The sequence below is a fragment of the Ascaphus truei genome, chromosome 2, assembly GCF_040206685.1.
Source record: "Ascaphus truei isolate aAscTru1 chromosome 2, aAscTru1.hap1, whole genome shotgun sequence".
Lineage (NCBI taxonomy): Eukaryota > Metazoa > Chordata > Amphibia > Anura > Ascaphidae > Ascaphus > Ascaphus truei.
Window position 1 is genome coordinate 345,383,584 of NC_134484.1, and position 12,655 is coordinate 345,396,238.

The 12,655-nt window shown below is 39.3% G+C and overlaps 1 protein-coding gene across 1 annotated transcript in view; it reads left to right on the top strand.

Annotated features, from left to right (window-relative positions):
* Positions 1-12,655, top strand: part of LOC142488248 (transmembrane channel-like protein 2) — a 93,093-nt gene that overhangs the window by 66,427 nt on the left and 14,011 nt on the right. The window contains exon 14 of the mRNA XM_075588619.1: positions 693-821. Coding sequence (XP_075444734.1) covers positions 693-821 — 129 coding nt within the window. The remainder of the gene's footprint in view (positions 1-692; positions 822-12,655) is intronic.

The following is a 12,655-nucleotide window of genomic DNA, read 5'->3' on the forward strand; positions in this document are numbered from 1 at the left end:
ACTTTCCCAAAGTTACAAGATACAGTAGCTTCATAACAAAAGAGGCCTTTCTACTTGAGTTGCCAATTCCTTAATCATAACAACATGTCTCCATGTTCTATGTTTCACTGTTTACGTTTTCAAACTCTGTATTTTGACAAACAGTTTATGCTAATGTTACAACCATTCAACAAAATGTTTTACGCCCTGTGCAGCGATTTTTCCTTTTCCTTTTTAAGCTGCAATATTCAAGAGACAGAAACGTTGCTGCTAATATGTGTTTCACAAAGAGAAAAAACTTGTTGCTGAATAATTTGTTTTGAATGCTCGGTAATCATGTCTCCTTCGTGTGCTTTTCAAAAAGTGATTGCACCTACAGTACAGTATAATACAGCTCAACCCCGTTATAACGCGATCCGTTACCACGCGAATCCGCTTATAACGCGATGCATGCGTGGCTCCCAATTTTTGTATCTATGAATACTTTACAACACGATTATTGGTGTCTTAAATACTTTATTGTGCAATGCATACAATTGTACATTATTTCTAATGCGATCCACTTATAACGCGATGTGATTCTTTGGACCCCAAGCACAGCGTTATAAGGGGGTTGAGCTGTATGTAGTTTAGTAGGTAATACCAGGGCGTGTGAAGTTCTTATGCATTCCACAACTGCTGTGTCTAATAAAAATCTCTTCTATTAATTGTAGGAGTTTGTTAGGTTGACGGTGTCAGACATACTTGTGACATATGTCACCATACTGGTTGGGGATTTCCTCCGTGCCTGCTTTGTCAGGTTTATGAACTACTGTTGGTGCTGGGACTTGGAGGCAGGATTTGTAAGTACTTTTAAATGTTTTCGAAAGGGTTCACTTCAAAAGACAAATGCCCCTTACTGTTTATCAAATGTTACTACTTCCACGTTACTTTTCTTGGACATTTCCTAAAATTGATTACTTCTAGATTTATATTTAGCAAAGAAAGAGACCCCAGTAAGGTCTACTTAATTACTTTTAACAGATGTTCTTTTTTTTCTGTCTATGAAATGTATAAGGTTGTCCCCTCCATCAGGGAAACCTTCCTGGAATAAATGTATTGAGGGATATTCAGTGACAAACCATCTGGTTTACTAACGTTGGTAAGCAAATCATCACAAACGTAAAACTTGACATTTGACTCCTGATCACACTGTAAGAACCCTTTAAAGGTTCAGTGATACAGTGGTGTACAGTATGTGCAATCTGTGAAATCTATGGCAATTGTATATAAAAGTCTCCCAGCTGCAAGACTGGTATAAAAAAAACCCCACTATATTTATGAAAGAAAAAAAATCCTATTAAAAGTAGTGGGATTTTTTTTAACGCACTATACAGGATGACAGATGTCCTTTTTTTAAATGAAAAATAGTTGACTTTAGGTTTTTTAAATTGCTTCTGTATTTTTGGTAAGAAATCTATCTAACGATAACCTATATTTCATCCACTAACCCTATCAGGGATAACATACTGCATCTATTCCTATTAAGTGCCATAGACTTTTTGGCATCAGGGTCATATGATTGTATTGTATTGTATGTCTTTATTTATATAGCTAAAACCAGAGACAAAACATAAAACACAGACAGAGCTCAGTGCACATCCAGTGAAATTCATATACGGTACAGTGCCTAAATATATATGTATAAACATCTATTAAATAAAATGGTCTTTTAGTTTAACATTTTTGGCCAAAATTGTTGTAAGCCCCTGAGCCACTGCACGGCAGACCACAATTCAGGGGTCCCTAACGCTAATATAAATTCTAAATAACCTGTGCAATACCAGGAAGAATGATTTATAATAAATCTGTCAATATTAGTTGCAAAGCTCTAAGTCTGATTGAAGCTTTTAATAACCTGTACATTACCAGGAAAAGCACTCTGTATTAGATTTGTCACAACCAAACTGCAAGCAAGCAAGTTCCCCTGAGTGGGAGATGCTATGGAGTGAGCTTTTAACCATTTAAATGTGGGAGGGGGTAAGCTTCAATTAGGTAGGAGGTTGCCACCCTCCAATCAGCTAAGACTAGCTGAACAAGAATTGTAAAACATACTGGACACCTAACAAGCTCCTATTGATCCCCCAAAATAACCACAACATATATATAAGCATATGAGTGTCACAGAGGAGTGCTACTGAGCATGGCAATATGTATTTAAAACCAGAGACAAAACATAAAACACAGACAGAGCTCAGTGCACATCCAGTGAAATTCATATACGGTACAGTGCCTAAATATATATGTATAAATATCTATTAAATAAAATGGTCTTTTAGTTTAACATTTTTGGCCAAAATTGTTTTAAATATATATTGCCATGCTCAGTAGCACTCCTCTGTGACACTCATATGCTTATATATATGTTGTGGTTATTTTGGGGGATCAATAGGAGTTTGTTAGGTGTCCTGTATGTTTTACAATTCTTGTTCAGCTAGTCTTAGCTGATTGGAGGGTGACAACCTCCTACCTAATTGAAGCTTACCCCCTCCCACATTTAAATGGTTAAAAGCTCACTCCATAGCATCTCCCACTCAGGGGAACTTGCTTGCTTGCAGTTTGGTTGTGACAAATCTAATACAGAGTGCTTTTCCTGGTAATGTACAGGTTATTAAAAGCTTCAATCAGACTTAGAACTTTGCAACTAATATTGACAGATTTATTATAAATCATTCTTCCTGGTATTGCACAGGTTATTAAGAATTTATATTAGTGTTAGGGACCCCTGGAATTGTGGTCTGCCGTGCAGTGGCTCAGGAGCTTACAACAATTTTGGCCAAAAATGTTAAACTAAAAGACCATTTTATTTAATAGATATTTATACATATATATTTAGGCACTGTACCGTATATGAATTTCACTGGATGTGCACTGAGCTCTGTCTGTGTTTTATGTTTCGTCTCTGGTTTTAAATATATATTTCCATGCTCAGTAGCACTCCTCTGTGACACTCATATGCTTATATATATGTTGTGGTTATTTTGGGGGATCAATAGGAGCTTGTTAGGTGTCCAGTATGTTTTATTTATATAGCGCCATTAATGTACATAGCGCTTCACAGTAGTAATACATGTGGTAATCAAATAAATAACAGATAATATAAATAACAGATCATGGGAATAAATGCTTCAGACATAAAAGTAACATTAAGGAAGAGGAGTCCCTGCTCCGAGGAGCTTACAGTCTAATTGGTAGGTAGGGATAACGTACAGAGACAGTAGGAGGGAGTTCTGGTAGTTGCGTCTGCAGGGGGCCAAGCTTTATGTATCATGTGTTCAGAAAATCCACTGTGCTATTCATATGTTTCTTTAAGCAAGTGTGTCTTAAGGTGGGTCTTAAAGGTGGATAGAGAGGGTGCTAGTTGGGTACTGAGGGGAAGGGCATTCCAGAGGTGTGGGGCAGTCAGTGAAAAGGGTTTAAGGCAGGAGAGGGCTTTAGATACAAAGGGGGTAGAACGAAGACATCCTTGAGAAGAACGCAAGAGTGTGGATGGTGCATAACAAGAAATTTGTTGCTGAGATGTAAGTAGGGGCAGAAGAGTGTAAAGCTTTAAAAAGTGAAGAGAAGATTGGAGTGTGAGATGCGGGATTTGATCGGAAGCCAGGAGAGGAATTTCCTGAGGGGAGATGCTGAGACAGATCTAGGAAAGAGTAGAGTGATTCTGGCAGCAGCGTTTAGGATAGATTGTAGGGGAGACAGGTGAGAGGCAGGAAGGCCGGACAGCAGGAGGTTACAGTAATCACGACGGGAGAGAATGAGGGCCTGAGTCAGAGTTTTAGCAGTCGAGCAACAGAGGAAAGGGCATATCTTTGTTATATTGCGGAGGGAAAAGCAACAGGTTTTAGAAATGTTTTGAATGTGAGGGGTGAATGTGAGAGAGGAGTTGAGTGTGACCCCTAGGTAGCGTGCTTGGGCTACTGGGTGAATGATCGTTGTTCCAACAGTAATGTGGAAGGAGGTAGTAGGGCCAGGTTTGGGAGGAAGTATGAGGAGCTCTGTTTTAGCCATGTTGAGTTTAAGGCGGCGGAGCGCCATCCAGGATGATATAGCAGAGAGACATTCAGAAACTTTGGTTTGTACAGCAGGTGTAAGGTCAGGTGTTGAAAAGTATATTTGTCTGTCGTCAGCATAGAGGTGATAATTAAACCCAGAAAATGTTATTAGGTAATCTAGAGAGAGTGTATACAGAGAAAAGAGAAGAGGTCCCAGGACAGAGCCCTGGGGTACCCACACAGAGAGATCAATAGAGGAGGAGGAGATGTTAGCAGAAGAGACACTGAAAGTACAATGGGAGAGGTAGGATGAAATCCAGGATAGAGCTTTGTTCCGAATATCAAGAGTATGGAGAATGTGAAGAAGAAGAGGGTGGTCCACGGTGTCAAATGCTGCAGAGAGGTTGAGTAATATGAGCAGAGTGTAATGACCTCTGTCATTGGCAGCATGGAGGTCGTCAGTTATTTTAGTGAGGGCTGTTTCCGTGGAGTGAGCAGTGCGGAAGCCAGATTGTAGATCACTATTACAGTATACAGTATGTTCCTGAGCAGAATACAAAACTCCGAAATTGCCTCTGAGTGCAGCACAAGGACCATATATCATCGTCATCATCATTATCATCAACATCCTTATCATCATCGGCTATCATCAGCTATCATCATCATCCATCAGTTCACTTTGCTGCTACATTATGTTTTGCTGCATCTTTAAATGTTTAAGAACTGCAGATCCCTTTAAAAGCAACTGTTTTAATTATTAAATGAAAAAAAAAGAAAGTACTCGGTCTTAAAGAGTAAAACACTGTATCCACCATTACCAAATGTGTAACCCTGATGACCTCCTGCTGAACCCCTGGGATTCTCAGGTTGAAAACCACTGAATTACCATAATAGATGTATCCGAGATATGCAAAAAAAAATAAAGCAGATATGAAATGGAGATTTAGCATAAGTCTTATTTTAATGAATTATGCATGAGCAATTACCATAATGCAATTACTTTAGAAAAGCTGAACGTTTGCAGTTTTTCGGACCGCATGATCTCCCACGATTATATTACATTTTCTAACAATGTTTAGTGAATCTAATCCTCTGTCTCCTTTTTTCTATGCACCTGTCCCTTTTCAGTATGTCTTTCTTTGATTTCTCTTTGTCTATCTTACTGTATTACCATTTTTTCTGTTTTTCTATGTATTTTTCATGCATTTTTACACTTTCTTTTTGCCTGTTTCTGTCGCTCTAGTTAAATGCACATGGCCTTTTTAATTCTGTCCTCATCGCATGTATCACTTTGACTGACTGTATGACTACTGTAACTCCGCTCAAACTACACAAAGGCAGGGCGAATTTACTAAAACATAATTAGTTGCTTGACATGCGATAATAAGTACAGGCATACCCCGCATTAACGTACGCAATGGGACCGGACCATGTATGTAAAGCAAAAATGTACTTAAAGTGAAGCACTACCTTTTTCCCACTTATTGATGCATGTACTGTACTGCAATCGCCACATACGTGCATAACTGATGTAAATAACGCATTTGTAACAGGCTCTATAGTCTCCCTGCTTGCGCACAGCTTCGGTGCAGGTAGGGAGACGGTATTGTTGTTCAGGACGTGCTGACAGGCTCATGCATGAGCTGCCGTTTGCCTAATGGGTGATATTACTCGCGAGTGTACTTAAAGTGAGTGTACTTAAACCGGGGAAATGCCTGTAAAGTGTAAAGATAATCCATTAAATGAGGGGTTATCTCCTTATCCATTGTTTAAACAATACTATTGCATGTAGTGTTAACAGGTGCAATAATGTCTGCTTCACCTGTGGGCAGCAGAACAATAGTTTCTTTGATTAGTGCTGTAGAAAGCAGAATTCTATGCTAATACCTAAAACTATGAAAAGAGAACATCCTTTCTTTACCTCTTTATCTCTTCTTCTCTTCACCAGTGGAACCTCCATACGCTCTCTCTTAAAAATCACCACGATACCATAAATTACGTAAAACAGCCACTGCTTTATTTAACAAATACACATACAGGAGGTCCCCACATTCAAACCATATAGCTCCTATCCATCGAGCTCATTATCATTCTTATCATGACTCGCACATGACTCATTGGCCGTGTTCCTGGCCAGATGCCCAATGCATCCTAGGGTCGGGCATGCCCGCTGCCCTTGGCCAGACATGCCTCATGCCTTTGGCAAGACATACCCCTGTTATATTACCAGGAACCACCCATGGGTCCACTAATCCGTGAGCCTGTTCAATGGTGAGAATCGCCCATAGACCTCCTCATCACACAGACAAACTCAAAGCTATTTTACACCTTGAACTGTCCTTTACTCACCCCACAGAAAACTCACTGCTGTTTCTAAACCTCCTGCTAACCTCAGATTAAAGATGTCAAACCCCACCTCTGAAAGGTGCACCCCATCATCTCTAAATAACTCTGTCATATCCCCCTCTAAATCCTTATGTCTAATTGAGAATCCACCTATTCCTACCACACACTTTTCTCTAGATCTATTCCATTTTTCGCACATCTCTTCATACCCTTTACAAGCCTTGCACCTCTCCAATAAGCTCTTTGCACTATCTCCGAGCATACCAATATCAAACCCTAAACTGAAACATTAACCGACACAAGTCACTCATCATTCTTCTTACCAATCTACTGGATGGTGTCTTACCCAGGTAATTTTCCCCTGCATGCAGTACCAAAATATCTGAACTTTGTCTACCCCGTGCTAAGCCTCAAACTAGTGGTAACACCCATTTCCAGCATAATCATCATATCTGTCCTTTCCAAAACACCCGAACTCTATAAACATCCAAACAGAACTATTTTCCCATACGCTATAGTGCCGCTCTTTTCCCCACCCAATAGTCGTATTTGTCACCCAAAAGCCAAATCAGTTTGTCCTAACCTGCAGAAAATCAACACAATTTATATATATATATATATAAATGTTTCCTTCACCCCCCATTTTTTACCTTATCTAACCTAATATAACTCTTAAACCAATTCAATGACCACCCCCCAATCATCTAAATTCTCACCTCACTTAGCTGCTTCTGTTGCTGCCTCAATCCCAAATTAATGCTTACAAAATCCCTAGGATCCTGCCCCACTTTAATTAAAATAGCCCAAAGAACTTCCTGAATTGGAACTGTGACAATGGGGTTAGAGCCCTGTGCAACCATAAAAATCCTTGTTTCTATGGGGAATTCTCCAAATATTACTATAGTGTTCCCACTGGACATATTATCCCTGCACTTAAACTCTCAAATGCTACCCACAGAACAGCACTTTTGGATCAATTTTCAATCTCCTTAATTACTGTATATCCTCACTTAATTCTATTCCATAATCACATCCTCTTGCTGCAAACCTCCCTCAACATTCTTAGCCCGACTCATTCATTCATTAATCCTAAATGCCCCAAAATAAGCAATTGAACATAAAGACCCAAAAAGCACAGCCTTGAACTCCGAAAGACGCACCATGCTTGTTGACTATACAATGTCCAATAATAATTTTGCTGATATCGACTGTCTTGTATTGATTTTCCTGAAACATTTCTTCCATCCTGCCAAAAAACTTCCAGTAACATCCTTCCTCTCCTTTCATTTTAAAAAGAATTCGGATACATGTCAATCAATTTTCTATTATTGCCCCAGACTAACCCTCTTCCTGCTTTTACAGGAAAACCTTACAATTCCTCCCGTGACCCATAAATATGCTCTCCCCATACCCAGAGCCACAGAGATCCTCGCTAACTTCATCAGCCTTGTAGTTCCATCCTCCATAAGTATCTGGAACTTAACTGGCCCCCCGACCCTGCTCCTGGAGTCAATCCCCTGAACTCTACGATCTAAAAACAAAATAATGCGTTGACTACCGTATTATGAGTCCCAAGGACATAATACATCCTAAAACATTTGTTCTTTTTTAAACGCTGTAAAACAATACATCTTAATATATTCAGTACTGGTCTAGAATCAGACTATAAATTATTTACCACCCGAACCACTGCCATATTATTTGATCTAAAGACAACCTTTTTGTTGGCCAGATATTTTCCCCACAATTCCACCACCAAGGGAAAAAAATTCCCAAATCTCCAAGCAACCCAGGCTTCCTCTATTCCTGTGGCCATGTTTCCGGATAATATGGTAGCCAAAACCGGCTGTTTAAGGCCATTTTCAGACAAAAATCCCCATAGATGTCAATGTATATTTTTTTGTCCGAAAACAGCCCGAGTGGCATATATAGAATTTACCCCATTGTGTCTTTATCACAAATTTTTTCTCTTTGTGTCTTTCTGTACACATTTCTCTGTCTTTCATTTTCTTATTTTTTATGTTTTTCTATTATTTTTTTAAAAATAAATGCACCTTTAACCCTTTGAGTGTCAGAGGAGCCACAGAACCAGAGTGCCGGTCCATCACTGATGATGGAACAGAAGGGCAGGAGTCAGCCCCCTTCCGTTCCTCATTAGTGTAGATTACGTCCTGTGCTCCTATTGCCATCTACCCTAGCAAAACGAATATTATCATTTTTGACGTAGCTACTCCATCATCAAAGGGTTGAACCCCTTAAGTCACTAGAACGCTCATTACCTGAGATCCTACTGTTTAGTGAATGACCCCTGAGAGAGTAACATTTTACTTACTTACAATCCCTCTCCTGGCTTCCGATCAAATCCCATATCACACACTCAATTCTCCTCTTCACTTTTAAAGCTTTACACTCTTCTGCCCCTCCTTACATCTCAGCCCTAATTTCTCGTTATGCACCATCCAGGCTCTTGTGTTCTTCTCAAGGATGTCTTCTTTCTACCCCCTTTGTATCTAAAGCCCTCTCCCGCCTTAAAACTTTCTCATACTGCCCCGCACCTCTGGAATGCCCTTCCCCTCAATACCCGACAAGCACCCTCTCTATCCACCTTTAAGACCCACCTTAAGACACATTTGCTTAAAGAAGCATGTGAATAGCACTGTGGATTATACTGGACACATGATACATATAGCTTGGCCCCCTGCAGACGCACTTACAGATGAACTCCCTCCTACTGTCTCTGTACGTTTTCCCGATATTTTCTCAACCCAGGGGGAGCATGTGGGAGAAAACACAACAAGAAAACACACTAAGTGCAGACTGGAATGTACAGGTGTGAGATGATTGTGATGCTTGGCCTCTAAGTGCATGGAAGAAAAATAGGACAAATAAGAGAACATGGGGACGAGGAAAGAGCAGAGATGTAGGTGAACACCAGGGTTCCCATAAAAAACAATTCTCTAAGAAAAACCATCATGAAAGTAAAGAAAGATCTAAATATATGGGAGATAAAACTAAAATAGAAGGGGAGAAAACAAATACAAAGTCATATAGAGACCAGTCCAGATCGAGGCATGAATCTCAAGAAAGAGGAAGGTCCAATTATACCCCTATAAATAAAGAAAAAAGAGATCAAAGAGAAAAAGAAAGAGCATCTAAAGCAAATAAATCTCCAGTTGAGACGGAGAGAAGAGTGAACTCTTTTGATAGAAGGGATAAAGAGAGGGATGTAAGCCCCAAAAATCACAATAGGGAGAAAGATTTTTTAGGAGAGGGACCTTCCACTTTGTGGGACAAGGGGACGCAACCCTGTCCAAAAACAAGGAAAGATTCAAAAAGAAGCAGAGATTCAGAGGAAAGAGAGGGAGAAGAAAGAGGATACAAAAGGAGCAACAAGTGAGGGAGACAAATATTTTTAATCTAAGTTCGGTAACACTTAATAAAGCTCAGCACAGTGTATTATCAAAAGGTTTGAGTTTTGCACCTATGAGAGGTCATAGCTCATTCGACCTATTCATAGATGCAAATAAATTCCTCCGTAAAATGACCGTAAAGAGGTACTTCCTAGGTAGAGAGGGAGCGAGGAAGCCCGAACCAACTATTCCACCAGTGGTTTTAGAAGAGAGGAATATTATCCATACGAATTTGAAACCGAGATCAACCTTCTATCCCCACTATGCCAAAGGTGACCATCTAGAGGTCTTTTTTAAAATGATTAATAAAGATTTTGAAGACCTAGCTGCAAATCAAGGGAAAATGCGCAATAATCTTTCAAAAGAAGAAAAAACAGCCCTTAAAGACCTCACTGATAATGATAACTTGGTCATAAAACCTGCTGACAAAGGAGGGGGAATAGTGCTATTAGACAGAGAGGCATATGACAGGGAGTGCCTCAGACTTTTAGGAGATACAAAAACGTATGAGAAATTAAAATCAAACCCAATGAGAAAATTTACGGAGGAGTTGAAAAACTTCTTAGATGAGGGGAAGGAATTAAATGTATTGAACGATAATGAGTATCAGTTTATGTACAGTGACAGATCTAGATTACCTATCTTTTACCATCTACCTAAGGTCCACAAAAGTGTAGTCAATCCCCCAGGCAGACCTATAGTCTCGGGGATTGACTCGCTTACGGCTAATCTGTCACTGTACATAGATACATTCCTTCAGAAATATGTAGTGCAGCAGAAGGCATACCTGAAGGACACAACAGACATCATTAATACCTTAAATAAAGTAAGATGGGAAGAACATTTTATTATGTCCACCTGCGATGTAACATCGCTCTACACAGTAATAGAACATGAAAAAGGGTGTAGAGCGATCAAACAGGTACTATCTAGGGACAAGGACCTCACTGAGACTCAGATTGGTTTTATTATAGACAGCATTAGATTTATTTTAAATCATAATTTCTTTTGGTACGGAGAAGAATACTATCTCCAAAAATGTGGAACGGCGATGGGGACAAGATTCGCCCCCAGTTATGCGAACCTATTTATGGCCGTTTGGGAGGATGATAAGATCTGGCCGGGGGGCATTCTGGGGGAGAATCTTGTCCTCTGGCGCCGTTTCATCGATGATGTGTTCCTGATATGGAGGGGGGGTCAGGAATCCTTGGAAGGGTTTCTGGCATCTCTAGATGTGAATGATAATAATCTAAAATTCACGAGCAGTTCTAGCCAAACAAGTGTAAATTTTTTAGACCTTGTTATCTTTATTGATGAGAATAGGATTAAAACAAAAACCTATTTTAAAGAAACTGACAAAAACAACTATATATTAAGATCAAGTTGTCACCTGCCCAGGTGGATGGATGGTGTACCCCCTGGACAGTTTACTAGGCTAAAAAGGAACTGCAGTGACAATACCACGTATCGTGAACAGGCAGAGTATCTCAAAAAAAAAAAGATTTATGGAGAAGGAATATAGGGAAGAGAAGTTGGACAACGATATAAGGAGAGTGGAGGGTATTAATCGCGAGGATCTACTTAGACCTAAAGAAAAGAAAAAAGGGAGAAATGAGAAATTTGACTTTGCTTTCCTCACAAATTATAGTGGGGAAGCGAAAGTCATAAGGAACATTATTAACAAGCACTGGGACATTCTCAGAAATGACCCGATTCTGGGTGAGGCCATTCCTGAGAAACCGAACATTATCTTCAGAAAGGCAAACAACCTCAAAAACAGATTGGCCCCAAGTGCATTGAAGAAAAAAAGTGACACAAATCCTGATAGCTGGCTTCAAACGGGAAAAGGTTTTTTTGGCTGCAACAAATGCAGGGCATGCGAATTCAAATCAGATAAAAGAAACGAGTTCTGTTCAAATGTGACAAAAGAAGTTTTCCAGATAGAATCATGTTTGACATGCAGGACAGACCACGTAATCTATGTCCTGGAGTGCCCATGCGGGTTGCAGTACGTGGGGAAAACAGAAAGACCAGTCAGAACAAGGGTACTAGAACACCTTAGCAGCATTAACAGGCAGTTAGTCACTCATAGTGTTCCTAATCATTTCTCAGAAAAACATCAGGGGGATCCCAAGGGACTAACGTACATGCCAATAGAATTCGTTAAACAACACTGGCGTGGAGGAGATAGGAATACAGAGCTTATCAAAAGAGAGTCCTTTTGGATACACAAATTGAGATCACTCCATCCCAGAGGATTAAACATGGAGATAGATGTGGCCCCCTTCCTGAAATAAAAAGCCTCTCTAAAATAAAATCCTTGCATTAATTTTAGTGGTTTTATATGTTTTTTATATATATATTTTTTTATATGCTTTTAAGGACTGTCTCTCTCCTTATATTGTCATTGTTTACACTGCCATAATCGTATACGTTATTATAGCATTTGTGATTGTCACATGTATTCTAATATGGATTCCTTTCCTCTCTATTCATCTCCGCCCTCCATAGGTTAATCAGGAACCTCCGTTTCCATATGCGTCGTTTATAGGTTTAGACTTTGTTAGTATATTATATATTCCTTTTTGAGTGTCATGTAAGAGGAGTCTGTCCATAAGGTCTAGTTCAGAATAGATTAAAGTCTTTTTGGAAATATTATATAAAAACTAATAGTACCTAACATGAATTTTAGTGATGTACATGCTGCTACTGCACTGTCCCTTTAACTAAGAACCATGCTGGAGCATGGTTTTAGGGATGTATTCACATCCTCATTACTCAATTTACCTACTTTACTGAACTTTATTATAATGAATTGTATTTTTATAGTATTTTTATAGATTATTTATAGATCTTTTATTAAGCTTATTTTTTAGCCCATACATTTTT